This window comes from Nomascus leucogenys, chromosome 1a (genome assembly GCF_006542625.1).
Source record: "Nomascus leucogenys isolate Asia chromosome 1a, Asia_NLE_v1, whole genome shotgun sequence".
Taxonomy (NCBI): domain Eukaryota; kingdom Metazoa; phylum Chordata; class Mammalia; order Primates; family Hylobatidae; genus Nomascus; species Nomascus leucogenys.
The window spans coordinates 2,648,875-2,667,889 of NC_044381.1; the positions used below are offsets into that span (position 1 = coordinate 2,648,875).

The following is a 19,015-nucleotide window of genomic DNA, read 5'->3' on the forward strand; positions in this document are numbered from 1 at the left end:
GAAAGGGAGATGCAGTATCTATATTTAATCTCTGTTCCCAATGATATATTTTATTTTCAATTCCCATAGCTGTGTGTATACAATACGTGGATACCAGTGCCTCCAAGGATGACATCAAAATTTATATGAGCTGAAGAATATACACATATAACAAAGGGAATGTTTTCTTCTTTACTTTCCCTGTGACAAAATGCCAGAAGGAATGGACAGTTTCTTTCTCCAGGGACTTACTAATTGATTTGTTTTTGTTTTTGTTTTTGTTTTTTGAGGATTTGCATGGCAAGTGGAGGTGGAATCTTAAGGGGATAAAGGGCATTTATTCACAAGGGAATAAAAGTGAAGTTATCAATTTCTGAAAATTGGCATGTGAGGTCGGCATGCCACAGAAACAAATTAGACCCTAAAAAATTAAAACCTAATTACTCTCAATGTAATAAGCATTGCTATTAGGTTAAAACTCTTTATTAGAGACAGCTAGGTTATCTGGCTATATTATTAGTTGCGACTTATTAGGCAGTTAGAAGTTAGTATTTACGTTACACTTTTACTACACTACTAATCTTGTTTAAAATTTCTCACTATATATTTCTCAGTTAATAGTTACACCGGCATATCCTCAGGCAGAAAAACAAGTTCTTACAATGGATCCTTCAGGGCACACTATATTCTATTTCTCTTAGCCGTGTTATCTTTTGTTGTCTTGAGGTTCAAGATAGACAGAAAATGATGAAGCTAAGGTTAATAAGCAAGTAACAAGACCTTAGAGAGCTGTAGGGTGGGTGATCGCCCACACTCCCAGCCATCATGAAAATGGTGCCCTGGTGGGCTCTGCTTCCGCCAGCAGTGGACCAGTGATACAAAGAATTCTTGCTTCTTAATGACTACATGGCAGTATTTGGCGTTCTTTCCATTACTTCTTGTCTTCAACTTATCCAGCCTGAAGTTTTAAGCCTCCTAGAAGTGCATTTCAGACCCAGTTGCTCAAATGGAGTCAATTTTGCAACAGTAAAATGGTCTTAAAGTAAGATTTTACTCTAGGGGGAAAAATCCTCATCCAGAGTCACAGTGCCCTTTGAATGACTAATTTAAGCCATTACATTACGAAATAAGGGATAAATCATACTTTTCCTAACACTACTGCATAGGAACAGTTTTAATTTTAAGAGTCAAGTATCTACATTCATCTGAGTCTAAAATAATAGGTCCCTGATTTAAAATCTCCTAACATTCTTTCACACTTCATAAAACTAAAAATAAAATTGTCTCACCAAACACTGACCTATTGGTCCGGCCAAAGTACTGTATTTCAAGGAAAATTGGAGCAAAGAGGTCTCAAAACCGCGACTTGCCAGCAAATTACAATTTGTAGCCTTAATTGGTCTTAAATGCGGGGTGAGAGGGAAGAGACCACGGTCTGTAGAAAATAAGAGATTTATTCCCCTTTTTAAATCAAAACCAGATTCCATGCTTCTGCCACCCCCTAACCCGCCAGCCCCGCCCCCAGGGTTTGTTTTTCCATATTTTTGTATATATTTTAGCGAAGATGGCAGGTGAGGGAAGGTTATAGTGCTGTATCTAGTCCACGAAGTAAACAGAGAGGTTAGGGTGGGTTTACTTATTTATAAGGCGTTCAGCCTCTCAGCTGTTTCTCCCTCGTTGGCATTTGGAAGCTTGCAGTCCTTCAGGGAAGAGACAGATTTGGCAGGAATGTTCTTTGTGCCCGCCTCCCTTTTTTTTTTTTTTTTTTTTCTTTACGGGGAATAGGGGGCAGATTTATAATGACAGCCTTGGGGAAGGGGGAGAAAAAGTTTCAGCCGGCACGACAATGCCCGTTTTTTCCACAGTCAACACTGTGCCACAAACAGCTTTGGTGCCACTCGGAGCCCTTCCCCCGTCCCCTCCCTTTCTCTCTGCAGGCTCGCACTGGCAGGCGGAGGCACAGTTAAATTCCAGCACCTTCTCCACATACCCCCAAACTACTACGCGCTATTACTACGGCTGCCCTCCCTTTTTGCTTCGCCTCCTCCCCTTCCCCAGTCTCCCTGGAGGAGCCCCGCAGCGCCCGAGGAAGAGGACTGCCAGGGAAGGGGTAGCGGGCGCCCAACTCCAGCAGAGCTTGGGGCTTTCTGCATCCTGCGCAGTTTCTCTGCTCCAGGCACAAACACGGCCCGAGAGCCGGCGCCTTGCAGTCACACACGGATCCACGCATACAGTAGAGCTGTCTAGATCCACATTCTTGCACACCGCCCCCTCCTCCCCCCGCGCTCCCGGAGTCGCTGAGCTGAGCGAGTGACAGGCGCGTCCCGCCAACCCGCGCCCGGGCGGGCAGGGAGGAGCGGCGCGCGGGGCCAACTGCGGCGCGTCTTCCGGCGCCCGCGGAGGAGGCGAGGGTGGGACGCTGGGCGGAGCCCGAGTTTAGGAAGAGGAGGGGACGGCTGTCATCAATGAAGTCATATTCATAATCTAGTCCTCTCTCCCTCTGTTTCTGTACTCTGGGTGACTCAGAGAGGGAAGAGATTCAGCCAGCACACTCCTCGCGAGCAAGGTAAATATAACTTACAACTCTTTTCTCCTCTTTCCCCTCCCTTCGGCCGCCCCGCTGCAGCCGCCGCTCAAACCCCTCCGGCACCGCGCCGCCTTCGCCCGGGATTATTCATTATTATCCTAATTATTATTTATTGTGCATGCAAGGAAACCAAAACAAACAGGCGGGCCAACCGCCACCACAAAAAAAGCCCGCCTCCTCCCCGCGGGCCTCAGGTGGAATGCTCTAACGACAGCTCCCAGGCGGCGGTGGAAGAAACGAGAAAGTTTCAACCGAACCTTGCTGTTCTAATAATAACAGTAATAATTACTACTTCAAGGGGGCAAAGGAGGAAAAAAATCCCAACAAACCACAGCCTTGATCCTGAGTAGGCAGTCAGATGCGCTGCCAACTCAAGGTTGCAACACACACATTCGGCCAGGTTGCAATCCCCCCATCCCCTTAAAAGCGAGGCGGGGGGAGGGGGTGGCAGCAGGAGGGGGAAGGCCTGGGGAACTGGGGAGGAGGATGGAAACGCTACTGTTCATCCCGAGCAACCCTCCCCGGAAGAGTTGGAAGGGGAACGGGAAAGGAGGGCGAGGAGCCCAGGCTGGCGGCGGGGCGCCAACGAACGCTGCTGCCACCCGCTTCCCAGGGACTTGTTTAAAGGGCTCCGGCTGCGGAGACGTGAGCGGATCGCAGCGGGAGAATCCTGAGCTGACGCGCAAAGGAGGTAGCGGCCACTGCCGCGGGGCCGGTGCGTGCCTGATCGGAGGTGTCACCCCCACTTTCCGCGTTTCCTCCGGCGTGGATGGGGACGCTGATTGGTAGGCAGGCCTTTAGGCAAAGGGGCTGCCAGGGGGCTGCGCCCCGGGCGCTGCGGACGTCCCTGCCTCTGGTACCTGGCGGCAGCGCAGGCTCGGGTGTTAAAGTTCGGGATGTCCGGCCGGGGCCGCGCTGCTGGAGGGGAGGGAGGAGGCCCCCAAGGAGGTCGGAGGTGCCCGCCAGCCTCCGTTACCCTGCCCTCCCTCTCCCCGGGTCTGTGTTCTTTTGCTTCGCGTCTTCCCCTTGCTTGCGCCGCGGGAGCTGCGGGCGTGGGGCGCCTGCGATCGTCCGGGTGCTAGGGGTGCGCCGGGACCCAGGAGAGCCACGGCGGCGGCTGCGGGCCGGGGAGGCCATGATCCGGATAATCCTGTCTGCCTGACTGTCACAAACAGGACCCGCGCACCACCGGGCAGCGGCGGTGTCGTTCGCCCGGGAAGGGGAAGGGCTGCGGTGGGGAGGGAATGGGGGGTGGCGAGGGCGGGAGGCGGGGAGACCGAGTAGGAGCCTCCTCCTAACGATGACACGCACTCCATCCTTCTTGCTCTCTGCTCAGGAGTTTGCTTTATTCCCATCCCAACCTGGTTTCCCCCTTCCTTTGCTCTCCCCCTCCACCCGGCCGTCTTCCCTTCCTCCCGTTTGCGTTGCAAAACACGGCCATGCCATCTGCAAAGGTGTCGCGATGCACTTCCCTAAATAACCGGTCCGGCGCGCCAGCCCCTCGGCGTCCTCCGGCCGCAGGGCGCACACGGAGCACAGTGCTCCCCGTGCCCCGCACCAGGCCTCGCAGCCTGGGTGCAGTTACACCGCGGAGGGCGGGGCGCGGCAGTGCGGGCTCCAGGGGACACCCGCGCCTTGGCCGGGGCACTTGGGCCGGTTTCCGGTACACGCGGGGAAATCGCCTCCTGCCGGTGTCTGATCGCTCGCCTCCGCCTCCGCCTCTGCCGCCTGGATTGCATTATTATTTTTATCCGGGTTGCCGTTTGCTGCGGATGGTGGTGAGCGCGGGGCTGGCTGGGCTGCTTGGGGGGTGGGGTGGAGGGAAGTTGGACGTGGATCAGGCAGGAAAAAAAAAGTTTGGCAGGGCGGCTAAGTAGGGTGGAGGGGTAGGAGGGGGCGGCGAGCTCCCGCGGCTCGAGCCTCCGCGCCCTCCCGGCCGGCGCGAGTGTGTCTGCGCGTGAGTGTGAGTGTGTGTTGTGCGCGCAGGAGCCAGTGCGTCGGGAGCAGAGGCTCGGGCAGCTGCTCCTGCCCGCACCCTCCCCTGGAGCCCGGGGAGGACAAGGCGAGGTTTGGTGGCGAGGGCTGGTGGGGGTGGCGTGTGCGTGTGATTGTGAGTGTGTGTGTGTGTGCGCGCGCGAGCGGCGGAGAATCAGGAAGTCACAGCAGCGAAGCGCACACAGCACACAGACATGTTTGATTGCCGTGACATGACGCGCGCGAGGAAGGAAGCGGCAGCGGCGGGGGCCGGGCCGCGGGCTGTGGCGCGGGCCTAGACCTGCGGCTCGGAGACCGGTTCCCGTCCGCCGGCCGCGCCGCCACCCCAAGCTCCGCGAACCCCGCGCCCCTTTTTGTTCCGCGTTCTCCAGGTAAGGAGCCTGCGCAGCCCTGCCGCCGGCTGTGTGCGGAGCTTTCCAGTTCTTTCCCTGCCGGCCCCCTCCGGTCTTCCCGGCTCGCCTTTCCTGCAAAGTCAGGCAGGCGGGGGAAATGGGCTCCTTGTCCTCCGATCGATTGCGTGGAAAACTTTCCAGCGGGAGGCACCACGAGGGGGAAGAAGGCCTTGCTGGCCGCTGTCGCTTGTCAGTTCTTTCTCCTCTGGGTCCGGAGAGTGTGAGTCGCTGCGCCCCGGGGCTGTTGCACATTCAAACTTCGGGCCTAAACGTACCTCCAACTCTCGCAGGTTTTACTCCAGCAATAAAATAAATATTCAAAGTCGTCCACTAGCTCTTGCCAGGCGTTTGGATTTTTTAAGGGAATGAGGAAGGCTTGGGAGTCGAGGGAGTGGGGGTGTTGTGCAGAATCCATTCCTTATTCAATGTCTGCACCGGGTGTTATGTAATTTTAGTAGCACATGGGTGCAAAGCCTAGACTGGGCTTCTCCCCTCCTTTGTTTATATAACTTTTGGGTGAGTTTTGCAAGATTGTCTCTTTTTTTTTTTCCTCCTCCCTAACCTGATGGAGGTTGGTGCTTTGGAAAATGCAAAGCGACCTGGGCTAGTAATTTTTTGGAGAGGGGTCATCATTGTCTCCTTTCTGGTCATTATGTAGGCATGTATGACTTTGTATGTGTACTGTTAGAGCACAAGGAAGACATTAAGGATACACAGTTTGTTTACTGCATTGAGTGGTTATTTTTAACATTTCTGTGTTACCAATATCGAATTTCAAACTTCCATTTCAAAAGACTTAAAATTTACACCTGGTTGTGTGCCTTGCTTGTCTGAACAGAATGCTTGCATAAATAATGAGATTGTTGCTTGGGTGGTGAGTAGCAGAAAATTTCTATCCAACCACCAAAGACTCAGAAACCATTGAGAACCCTAATAATAATTTAAAAAGCCATACCCAATGTTATGTGTGTGTATAGTTACATATTCACGTTCAAATATTTTCAGTAGTATTTTCCATCTGTTATCTGGGGGGCCACTACCAGAAGCTTGTTGGTCAGCATTGGAGTTTTAGGCTTCCAGGCTACACTGGTGAAGTGTTAAGAGGCGTGGCAGATTTGAATCCTAGTTGCTGCATTGTTATGCAAAATGAGACACACTTTTTCTTTGAGGAATCTAATTGCTCTTTTATTCTCCTGGACTTTCTTTCTTTTTTTCCTCTAACGCTTCTTTACAATGCAAATGTTTGCTATTGTAAAGAGGGGATTTAGAGACACCTGTTAGGTCCAAAAGATACTTATTGCAGTAGACTGAGGGGAAAAAAAAAATAACCCAGTAGATCAGAGGTCCATCTACCTTGGGGCCATCAGAGAGATGCCATTTTTGTAAAGAACATTTAAAATGAATGAGGAATGTGGGGTATCAGAACCCTTGAAGAGGGTGAGGGGAGGGAGGGCTTCCTTCAATGCAGCCTTTCTCTTATGACTTATATCAGTTACAGCCCAGCATCAGGACTAGGTGCACTGTGGTGTTTCACAGAAAATATTCACCACAAGAACATGTTCAAAGCAGCCTTAGATCTTTTCTTTTGTTCGTTTGTAAAGTGGTTTTTGAGCATTTCTCGTCAAGTTTCTTGAAAAGTGCTTTGAACAACACCTGAGGCTTAGAATTGACAAAAAAAAAAAAAAGTGACTTGGCTTGTATTATATTGTTAATGCTTGAATTCTATTTAAAGTATTCCTGACATGGTGTAACTAGAAAGTAACACTTCTGCAGATAAGTATTTTAAATTTTTTTTCTTTGATTAAGTTTAAGATAAATCATTCTACAGGCCAGTATAAAAGAATATCACATCCTTTTCTAAAAGGTAATTGTGATGCTCCTTATATTACTGTAATATTTTGACAGTTATGTGTTACGGCAAGAACATAAAAAGAAGACTTTTATAAATTATAAAAGTGGTGCTGTCCTCCAGTGTTTTCTTGTTTTTTTTTTCTCCTTTACAAGTCTTCCTTTGTAAACAAGGCCTTTGTCAAACTCTGCTACGTCAGCAGCTTTTTGATACCCCAGAGAAATAATAAATCACTATTTATGACATCTTGACATGCTGCCATGAGGACAACTGAATTATCACATATGTAATACGAAGGACTGTTTCCCAGCATTTGCAAGTGGAAGGAGTGTTGGTAGGACCTGATTTAACCACTTTAAGATTTGATTCTGTTTCTGGTCAAGATGATTTTAAGGGACGATAGGGACAAATTCTTTGGTTAACATGAGTTACCTTAGAAAACTATATGAGTTACGTTTCTTTTCTGCTGTATTTCTTGTGAACAGATGAGAAAATTTCCCTAGTATGAAAGCCACATTTGGGGGCTAATTCTGATTTCTCATTTTTAATGTAAAAGAATTATCTTCTAAATTGTTTTTTTTTTCCCCTTAAATATTGTGTTTTGGAGATGTTTTTGGCCAATAGAGGATGTGAATTTTCTGTCATTTTTGGAACTGTTCTTATTAGGGGACTCTAACCTTTAGCCGGTTAATAAAGTCATGGGTCATTCCCTAAGTAGTTGTGAATAGAAAATACACATGGTGGTAATTTATTTGATTGCATATTTAGGAAGGCCTGGAGTGATTATTTTTTCTATATAGAAACTTATGACTTTATACTTACTAGGGACTATAGGAGTCTAAAACTATGCTCTGCCAGAGTCATTATGAAAGAGAGCATATTTATTTACATAAGATATTTATCATTAAGTTAAATGGGGTCTTGCAACCTGGGTTGGCAAAACTGCAGCTTTCTTACTGTTTATTATGACTTTATTATTACCCATGTTAATATAGCACTTTTCCTTGAAAGTGTAGGATATGTTAAAGAGAGCTTTTAAGTAGTAAAAGTTATAAATATATCGTCAAAGATGCTTGAATAATTATACCTCAGAAAAACATACAATAGAGCCAATGAAATTCAGGAACAAAATAGCTGGTCTTTTGAATGTTTGATATAAACACCTCATCAATTTACACATTTGGAGTGATGGTTTAGATATGGAATACAAGATTTTGGCCTAAAACTCTGAAATAATATCCATCTGGACTTCTGGGTTTGTAATACATTATGGTATAATTGAAGCCTAGTATGAATTAGGATATTTTATTAGATAGCTACGACTTCCAGAATATTTGAACAATTATAATCTGGCTATATATATACCTGTAAGATTTAAAACATTTTTAAAAATCACAATATTCTATAGTATTTTTAGGTGGATTAGTATCAATTTAAGCATGAATCTTATGCCAGTACGTCATCTACATCTATGCAAGCACTAACATTTTAGAAACTTTTTAGAAACTGGCCTAATTTAAATATGGGCTGGACCTTTCGTAAGTTGATGAATGGGACCCACAGAAGTTGAAATAATATGTAAAGTTTGAAAACCATTAAATATAATTGAAACTCCCTCCTTTAAAAAAAACAAAAACAACTAAATTCAGAATTTGGGATTCAAAATTACTTAAAAATGATAAAAATCTCTAACCAAAAAGGAACGTCATGTGTTGGCTTACAGGTTATCCAAGGGAAATTCTATATCAATTTGCACTTAAAATGTATTTTTCTGGTTCAGGATGATTATATATTTCTTTACCTACTTGATGTGGTATATTTCAGTTTTTACCATCCCACTGGGAGATGCGTTATCACACATGGATATTGGATGTCCAGAAGGAAAGCCCTCTCCAATCTTCCCCCTGTGCTTTGTTGAACTGGACATGTAATAAATGGCTTTGCCAATAGTCACAGTTATTTTGTGGCTTGCTATTGTGCTATACTAAAAGACCATTCAGCAAAGTCCAAAATTCCGTAAAAAATAGATGATCTGTAATTGATAATTTATGTGTTTTAAAGAATGTACCTGAACATTTAATACTGTATTTATAATAGCATATTGAATACAAGTAACGAATGGTAAACTGCATGGGCCTTGTGATACAGAGAGAGAGATCAGGGTGAGCTTTCTTGAGCTGATGAGGTAGATAAGGTCTTTGAGATGGGATAAGGTTGCTGTAGGGGGAGGGCGGAGGTGGGGGTGGTGGCATCTGAGCATCCCAGGTCAGAAGAAAGCCCCGAGATCACAGAGAGAGACCCGGCCTGAAGGAACGTGGAAAGACCAATGTACCTGTTTTGACCAGTTGCCTGGAGCAAGAAGTTCCAGTTGGGGAGAATTTTCAGAAGATAAAGTCGGAGATTGTGGAAAGACTTGACTTGCAGGCTAAAGCATGAATATTTTATTCAATCTGTATTGGAGGCTTGTCTTAGAAGTTTTGAGCAAGGGAGTACATGAACAAAGCAATATTTTAGATTAATCTGGCAAATTGTGGATTCAAGTCCAGAGTGGGAATTGAAGCCGTTAGAAGGCTCCTCGCAATAATGCGAGCATATAGTAGCTTACCAGATGTCTTCATATCTCATATTTTATTTGATTCATATCAAGATTGAAGTTGTAGTCAGCTACTATTATGCCTATTTTGTAGGTAAGGAGCTTGAAACTCAAAGAGGTTAAATGAACTCATTTGTTGATTTTTTAAAAGGCATAGTAACATCAGTAATGGCTATTATCCATTTTAACTGCAGTGAACTTGGAGTTCATTGTTGAACTGTTGTTGCTACTATGAAAGTCAGGCCCAGTTGACGTTAATGAGTGCCTATGATACAACTTTAGTTCATTCAGCATATGATGGTTGAGTTTTACTCTTCAGTAAAAATGTGCCATTTCAACCACAGGTTTTTAAAGTATGTATTTCAGACTCTTCTTTTTATATGTTTAAAGTATAAATAAACTTATCTTGGCAGGCAGAAAAGGAAGTGGCTATTGTTGATTCTTATCAACATCCAGTATGAGGTTGCTTTGCAAAAGGGCCTAACCTAGGAGAGACAGGCATATGTGTAAATATACGTGACATATTACCTTTCAGGGTGTCATGATTTGAAACTAACTTTTTTTTGTTTAGTTTGTTAGCTTTTGTTTTGACTAGTTTGCCCAGCCCTTTGGGTTCCACTGAATTTTAAAAGTGATAGTCATCTGTGATTTACTTTATAACTACTAATGGACATGAGTCTTAGAGTAGAGGATGCTTTGCTAAAGGGTTTCTAATACTTAGGTTTTCTTGTAAATTCCCTTTTTAAAACAATTTTTCCTTCGTGGAATCATTGTCAGTCCTCATGGAAGAGGCCATGAAATTGCATCGCAGGTAGACTCTTTTGAGACGGCAACTCATGGTATCTATAAGGGTGGTAATGTTAAGAGCCAGGATCCTATTAAGGCAGTGTCTGAGGTTCATGGGGGACTAATTAGCTGCTGCCGAGTTTGTTGTTATCTTCTGTTGTGCACAGAGCTGCCTCACAGCCTTTGCCAGGTCTGACTCTGGGCAAGGACCATTCCCAAGGCAGTTTATTTAAAGTGAGGGCAGCAGCTCACCCACATCCTAATTTGTTTCCCTGATTGAAAGATGAAGGAGAGTTCACAGAAGCCCAAGGAACAGAGCAAAGTTTTAATCCAACAGCTTTTAAAAAACATATTTGACTTTGAAACGAATGGGAAAGTGTCATGAATAAGCACAAGAATGCTGAAGAAATGTTCTCCATGATTTTCTAGGGTCTTGATGGAGCAACCTGTAAGGTTAGCTTTAGAACCCAGTGCGATTTGTATCTGTGGTACAAATCACATTATGCATTGTTTAAAGTTGCACAGCTCAGACCAAGAAGCAGTGTGGGCCTTGGTAATGTTTCACCGCTTATCCTGACAACCTTGGCCTCTAACAAAGAAACTTCGGGTAGATTTATTTCCTTTTATCTGCATTGCTGTTCTTACCCCCACAGTGCTTACCCATTAAAAATAACAGTGCTTGAGGCCCAGTTCTGAAGATGTTGCTACTTCTTGTGGGCGAATTATCAATTCATTTATAGAGAAAGCCACATAGAAAACAAGAGGCAGCCCTTCAGGTCAGGGGGAGATGTTCTGAATCAGCAAACAGACATAAAAAGAACTCTTATCTTAACTATCTCCTGAACCTTGCAGTTCTCCTGTAGGAGCCAGAACACTTTAATAAGACTGGGATATTCTTAGAGATGTGGAGTGGGCCTAACTTTTATTTCTGATATTCCACCTTTAACCTGGACCTCGAAGTTTTTCTGTAAAGTGAGCAGTGAAAAAAGCCAAGATTTCCTTGTGCTTTTTTTTTTTTTCTTTTTTGAGACGGAGTCTCACTCTTGTCGCCCAGGCTGGAGTGCAGTGGCGCCATCTCGGCTCACTGCAAGCTCCGCCTCCTGGGTTCACGCCATTCTCCTGCCTCAGCCTCTCCGAGTAGCTGGGACTACAGGCATCCACCACCACGCCCGGCTAATTTTTTTGTATTTTTTAGCAGAGACGTGGTTTCACCGTGGTCTCGATCTCCTGACCTCGTGATCCACCCTCCTCGGCCTCCCAAAGTGCTGGGATTACAAGCGTGAGCCACCCCGCCTGGCCTTCCTTGTGCTTTCTTAGGAAGTTTGGTGAAGAGCAATTTAAGAGACACTGTCAAGGTTCGTGTGCTGCCCCAAACTCTGTGACTAGAAACCAAGTTTCTAGGGAAATTTTTTTCTTTTTTTTTAAACTTAAAGGCCTTGCTGAAATGCTACCTTCTCCATTACACTTTACCTAATTCCTTTCTCTCCTCTACCCTCTGAGCTAAAAGTAATGTCTCCCATTCTATGACTGTGTCGGATAGTTTGGCTGTACCCCTCCGTGTCCTGCAGGATGTTTCAATATTTTTCTCTTGTTGCTACTTACACACAAGTCTGATTTCCCTATCAGACTTCCAGAGTTGTGGGGTCAGCCTTCTATTCATTTTTGTACCACCTGCATGCCTTGTACCGAGTAGATACTCGGCATAGTAGCGAGTAAGTAACTAAAACATCATCGACCTTTTCAGTGTATGCCATTGGCTTCATTTCATATTCCAGGGCTTCTCTTTACTTCTCTAGCCTGTGATAAGTTAATATATTATCACAACCAAAGCCTAGTCCTTGCAACATATCCCTTCCATTGTTTCTGGCTTTTTTTTCTTTGGCTTCTGCTTTCTACCCCTGCATATTGCTCTGGCCTGGTGAAAACTCTGGTGGAAACACGGCTGGCTTGATCCGTGTAATAGCTCAGTGTTGGGCCGGGAGTCAAGGGATAAAAGGTTCTGCCTGCGGTTTCTCTCCTGTTGCAGATGTTGCTTTGGGCAAGCCATGTTTTCCCTTTCTGCCTTATTTCCCTCATCTTTTCAGTGGGGTTGTGGCAAAATGTCTCTTCAAATCACCAGAATTATTAGGAAACACATGTAGGTGTGTTCAAATATTGCTCCACATGTGGGGGTCTTTGGTGTTTCTGTTGATTACAATTAGACTGTAAGACACAAGTTTTGTCATGGTTGGTGTGGTGACCCTTAAAATTCCAAGAAGTTGAACTCCTTTTAATATGCAGATGGCTGGCCGGGCGCGGGGGCTCACGCTTGTAATCCCAGCACTTTGGGAGGCCGAGGCGGGCGGATCACGAGGTCAGGAGATCGAGACCACGGTGAAACCCCGTCTCTACTAAAAAAATACAAAAAAATTAGCCGGGCGTGGTGGCGGGCGCCTGGAGTCCCAGCTACTCGGAGAGGCTGAGGCAGGAGAATGGCATGAACCTGGGAGGTGGAGCTTGCAGTGAGCCGAGATTGCGCCACTGCCCTCCAGCCTGGGCGACAGAGCGAGACTCTGTCTCAAAAAAAAAAAAAAAAAAAAAATATGCAGATGGCTCTGCTGAGCCTTTCAGCTAAGGGCAGAGGATGGATGGAGATTTGGGCTGGGGGAGGATGACTGTGGTGTTTGGAGCTCTGGGAAGCTCCTCTGGGGCCTCTTCTTTTTAAAAACACACACTCTCTAGTTGTGAATGTAGGAAAGTGGGAAGTAAGGACGAAATCAAGACAGTATACTGCTCAGAAATTCTTGCCTAAGAACATAGTGGTTTGGCCCTCAGGGAGTCCTGGCCTGGGGGAGGGTGGGGACCAGCAATGCATGTGTATGGGGAGGTTGCTGTGCCCCCCTCTCTCCAGATACATTTTTGTCATTATGTTGTTAGCCACAGGCACATAATTGTGGAACAGGTCGTTCTTTTCTGTGACAACGTGAAACTCCCTCCTTCTCCCAACACAAAATAAAAATAGATTTTGTGTGCTGTTGTGTGAGCAGACCTACTACTGCCCTGTGAAGTCCATGTGGGCCCTCTCCTCCAGCCCACCCTACTATGCTTATTGCTCTCATCACCACCCTATCTCTATTGTCTCATTAGTGCTTTGGAGAAGAAAGGGGCAGAGAGTCCAGGGGATACCGGCAGGGCTGGTGAGGGAGAAGCGGAGTTGGCCAATACTGGACTTTAAACCTTAACCGTACTAACTTAGGAATGATGTGCTACTTGAGACTAGCACCTCTTTCTAATTTATTTCCCCAGGTTTCTTCATACTGTGGGAAAGTTTAATTACATACTTGAACTGTAAAATAAAGTTGCCACCCGAAATGAAGAGTAAGAATAAGAGGCCAGGATTATAGGCCTCATCTTAGAGAGTCCTCCCCTTGGGTATACTTGCGTGATGGTAGCCACAGCAGATCCTAGGGCAGCCCTGATTTTGCCTTGGAAGTCCATTAATGGACTTTGCAGCACACAGGTTTGGATGAAGTCTTCAAGGTGCTCTGGAGGCAGCAGGCATCAAGTCATGGATGGACAGCTGGAAGGGACCTTTGAGATACTCTTATCCTGAGCGTAGAGGAAGTCAAGACCCCGGAAGAAAGGCACTTTTCCCAGGGCCCCAGAGTTGGTGGTGACCCTGAGACCAGAACCCAGGTCTCTCAGCTCCCAGTGGGACATCAGTGAATATCACATCACGTTCTATGAGAGTCCAGATCTCTGCCATTCGTTAGTTATATGGCACAGGGTACGTTTCTTCATTTGTTAAACTGTACTGTTAGTCTGAGCCACACGCATTCATCGAAGTCCAGGCATCTGAGGTTCTCTTCTTATTAAATAGTTTCCTATATAACATGTTCCTATATTAACATTCCAATTATATGCCCGTAATTTTCCACTTCCCTTCTAACATGTTTTCCCTCTAAGACGTTTTTAATAGTTTCCTTTAACAAAAAAAAATGAGGAGCATTTTTATGGGACTATATATGAGTAATTACAACATTCTCTGAGATTCCCAGGTGGAAATGATAATGCGTGCGGAAAGTAGCGTTATGGGCTAATATATATTAGAATTTCATATTTAATACACATCAATTATATTAAACGTAGGCATATCAGCCTAACTAAACTTCAGTATTTGTATCTTCATTGTTCAAACTCGTGGTATATTACTTTAATACCTATTGAAGCTGATTTCAATGTAAACCATAACAGGAAGTAAGCAATTTCCTTTTATTCACTAAAAAATAAAAGGGTGTATTAGTGTGCTGATATACATGAAAGAGCATTATATCTTGTAGTAGCCCTGAATTGACGTCAGCTTCCTAAATTTAAAATGCTGACTGAACCTGTGTGAGGTGATGGAAAGCAAAAGAAAAAGAAAAAAAAAAGTTCCGTCTGCTTTGTTCATCACAAAGAATAAATAATAACATTGGGCTCTCTAGTGAATTCAAGGCTGTAATTCACCGTTGAGGCTCCCCTGTTGTTTAGAAGCCACTTGCACCGAGTTCCCTTAGTCCTGGTTTGATCCCCTGCTTATGATCACTCTGAAGTAACCTTTGACTTCTTCCTGTTTTAGCTCTCATTTGCTTGTCAAAATGGCCTAAATTCTTGCCTACACTTTAAGGATTTCTTTATGGGAACACAACTCAAACACTGACGACTCTGTGGTTTTTATTTATAAAATTAACTCAAGCTGGCTACAGTGGCTCACACCTATAATCCCAGTGGTTTGGGAGGCCGAGGTGGGAGGATCACTTGAGGCCAGGAGTTCAAGACCAGTCTGGGCAATATAGTGAGACTCTGTCTTTACAAAAAATAAAAAAAAAAATTAGTTTGACCTGGTGGCGCCGCCTGTAGTCCTAGCTACTTGGGAGGCTGGTGGGGGAGGATCACTTGAGCCTAGGAGTTTGAGGCTTCAATGAGCCATGATCTCTACTGTCCTCCAGCCTGGGCAATAGAGAGAGGCCCTGTCTCTAAAAATATGAAAAATTAAAATAAAGTTAAAATTAAAAAGTTGATTTTATTAATAGTTGGCCCTTGAAATTTACTCTGCAGTTGATTCATCAGATAATTTTTGAGCTCTGACTATATGCTGGTTGAGGTGCTGGGAACATGGAAGGGAAACCGAGCATGGCCTGCCTTCATGGCCCTCATACTCTAGAGATACAGTGCAAGTGATGGGTCGCTAGGAGTGGAAAGAATGTGTTTTGTGTACTGCCCCTCCAGCCCATCATTCCACTGTGGGTAAAGAGCCCTGCTATGGTGACTAGGCCACCATGGTCCCATTCCATCTCTGCCACTAAACAATGGGTAAGCAAATCACTTAGGGTATGCCGTTCTGTATTTTGTGAGGCTGACAGCAAAAAGTTTCTCCATGTACAGGTGTGTGCCTCCAAGGTAACATCATAATATAGAACAATTACTGTTGCTAGTGGTATTCGGCTATCTTGCTGGCATCATTGATCTCTATCAGAATGTGGAAAACAGCTTATTTACTCATTCTGGCTCATATCCAAGATGCAGTTGTACCCACTCTATGAGGCATTTCCAATGGGGATGCCAAGAAGCCTTAGAGTGTGGGTGGTGGAATATAGTTCTGCTGAAATTGTAGAACCAGAATTTCCACACCTCATCTGTGGTGAGCTCTGATCCAGTAGTCATGGATGACTTCTCTCAAGGATTCTTGACCAGAGCCAGGTCTGGGACAAATCCCTGGTTTTAACTGTCTGAGGGGTCTCTGGTTCAATTAATTAGCTGGCAAGAGGATCACATCTTAAACTGTCCCTTGATCACTTCTGGTAGTTTGGAGTTGGTGGGGAAAGTAATGCTAAATAAGGGTGGCCTTTTGTTGTGCTGAGACTACAGCTGTGTTTTTCCCATGTGTCATTGCATTGAAATCTCAAAAGAAGAAACTTTAAATAACGTAGCTAGTAATTACATATATGAGTATTTGAACCCATATTTGTCTGATTCCTATAGTCTTTGCTTTTTTCGTGATTGGGACTTCTCTTTCATTCTGAAATTAGAAGATTGTGTTTTTCCCTGTTTATCTTGAAGTTTTGAATGCCCACTCACTTATGAAAATGAGTCTTGGTTGGATACTTTTTAAAGGGTTCTGTATTTTAATGGCTTTGTGGGGGTTAATGACTTGTAAGGTGTCCAAGGCAGTAAGTAATGGAGAGCATCTGTTGACTTCAGTAATAAATTTCAAACTTGTTTAGAATTCTGCTTATGTGTTAAATTTGAGTTTCTCCAGTGAGTCTTTTTGTATCTTAGATGATTTATATTTTTCTGGGGAATCATTTAGTGTGTGCGTTTTTTTAAACAAGTGGTCTTCATAAAGACTAGGGCAGACGGATGTATATCACACTCACTCAAACATCTGGACTAGACATGGCAGCTCTGTTTGATGTTTGTTACAGAAATGGCACCGTCAAATGCTAACAACTGTTTTATTCTGATCTTAACATCATATTTAAAACATGCCTTCCTTTTTTCTGCTTTTCAACTTAGCATTACTCTACTGACTGGCAGAGACAGGAGAAGTAGATGTCCACGCCCACAGACCCTGGTGCGATGCCCCACCCAGGGCCTTCGCCGGGGCCTGGGCCTTCCCCTGGGCCAATTCTCGGGCCTAGTCCAGGACCAGGACCATCCCCAGGTTCCGTCCACAGCATGATGGGGCCAAGTCCTGGACCTCCGAGTGTCTCCCATCCTATGCCGACGATGGGGTCCACAGACTTCCCACAGGAAGGCATGCATCAAATGCATAAGGTAAGAGAGTTTGTTCTCCCGTTCAAACTCAACTTCTGATAAGTGGATGGCTAATATTTCTGATAACTCCATCCCCCTTTCTACTGTTGTTAACAAGAAAATCATGCAAGATCTTTGTCTTATATATCTCATATGTTATTAAAAACGCATATTGTGAGGTACTTTCATTGCTGCAGATGTTGCACCAGTTATGAAGATCAGATGTTGGCTTTTTAAAATACTGAGATAGACTATGCAGTTCTGATAAGGAGATCCTGTGATTTGTGGGTTGAAGGTATTTTTGTCTTGGTAAATTTGTATATTAGTCTATAAGTCTAATTTTTTCCTATCTGTGTTAAGTAACTTACCCACTAATGAACGTACTACTGAAAATTATTCTTTCCTAAAAAGGTTGACATTTATTAACAAAAATTAGATCCCAAAGAGTAAAAGGAAAAAGCCCTTATCTAAAGGATTTTTTGAAAAGGGCTTTATTGAAATTAAATAGTTTCTAGGGAATCCTTAAAATGCACATTGCCGTCTCTCTGTGAAGCACTTTTATTCTGGTTTTGGAAGAAGGTTCTGATTTTTGCAGAGCTCACGTCCAGCTGTTTATTTCTGGACTAAGGTTATAATTATCCTTTATTTATGAGGCTTGGATTGTTGCTGTGGGGATGATCATATCTGTACAATTTGGCATTATGCCTTCACAGGAGATACAAAGAAGAGAGAACAGCCTTTTGAGAAAGTAAACAAGATCCTCTGTGACAGTTTACTTTGAAAGTAAGCAATAGCCAAGAAAAATCTATGAGGACATTACATACTACCTGAAGGTTTTGCCTAATGAGACATGTAGAGGTTTTACACTCCTTGGGGTGATAGCACAGGTGGATAGGGTGGCAGCGCTGCTTCTTGACATTGAGTAGGTGTGTTCATTAGGATTCTCCAGAGAAACGGAACCAATAGGAGATAGAGATATATGTAAAAAGAGACTTATTATGAGGAATTGGCCCACACAATTATGGAAGCTGAGAGTTCTATTATCTGCAGTCACCAAGCAGAACCTGCGGTATAGTTCCAGTGTGAGTCTACAGGCCGGAGAACCAGGAGAACTGATGATGTGAGTTCCAATCTGAGTCCAAAGAGCCAGAAGAGTCAATGGAGTAAGTTCAAGTCTGAGGGCAGGAGAAGACCCAGCTTAAGCAGTCAGGCAGAGAGAAAGCTTCTTCTTTCCTCTAGCCTTTTTTTTTTTTTTTTTTTCTATTCCGGCCCTCCATGGATTTTGGATGAGGCCCACCGACATTGCTGGAGGCAATCTGATTTATTCAGTCTAACAATTCAAATGATAATATCATCCAGGAATACCCTGACAGACATACCCATGAAATAATGTTTAATCAAATATCTAGGCACCTGAGGCCCAGTCAAGTTGACACATAAAATGAACCATTACAGTAGACAAGCCGTGGAAGATCCTGGCTTAAGACAAAAAGATTACCACAGAAAAGAGCAGGTCTTTCCTCCAGTTACGTAGGACTTTAGGTCAGTTTTAGGGTAGGGCATCAGAGCCCAAAAGGGGCGATCCTTTTGTTAAAAGTGTTGTAATTTGATGATTTTTCAAATCAGGAAAGTAATATATGGTTATTTGGAAAAGGAAAACAATACTGAGATAAACAGATAATCCTACCTTCACCCCAAGTAACAGCTTGTTGTACATGCTTTTTCTATCTTACTTTTCTGTATGTTCATTAAAAATACCGTGTAAGCACAGATATGTATATATTGGTGTTTTTTTTGTTACTTTTCTTTTACTATTATAGAATCATATTGTCTCTGTTAATTACTCTGTAACTTTCTTTTTTCATTTAACAATGTATTATGGATATCCCTATAACATTCCCTAGTTTTCTGTCTCCTTTTTTAACAGATAAATTTGTTAGCTTGTCAGAGATCTAGGGAAATAAAGCTGCTCGTTTTCCATGTCATATTTTTCAGGGGACCTATTGAACATATTGACATATCCAAGTGCTGAAATTGTTTTGTGTTTAGATTAATTTGGG

General features: G+C 44.2%; 1 protein-coding gene across 8 annotated transcripts in view; it reads left to right on the plus strand.

Annotated features, from left to right (window-relative positions):
• SMARCA2 (SWI/SNF related, matrix associated, actin dependent regulator of chromatin, subfamily a, member 2) overlaps positions 1-19,015 on the plus strand; it is a 207,952-nt gene that overhangs the window by 22,934 nt on the left and 166,003 nt on the right. The window contains exons 1-2 of one of the 8 annotated variants that reach the window (XM_030824162.1): positions 2,320-2,545; positions 16,716-16,976. In XM_030824162.1, the coding sequence (XP_030680022.1) occupies positions 16,752-16,976 (225 nt within the window). In that variant the 5' untranslated portion in view covers positions 2,320-2,545; positions 16,716-16,751. Of the gene's footprint in view, positions 1-2,319; positions 2,546-3,049; positions 3,282-3,871; positions 4,345-4,396; positions 4,634-4,656; positions 4,933-16,715; positions 16,977-19,015 lie in introns of those variants that run through there. The other 7 variants (XM_030827736.1, XM_030826320.1, XM_030827194.1 and 4 more) reach the window with 7 other exon arrangements.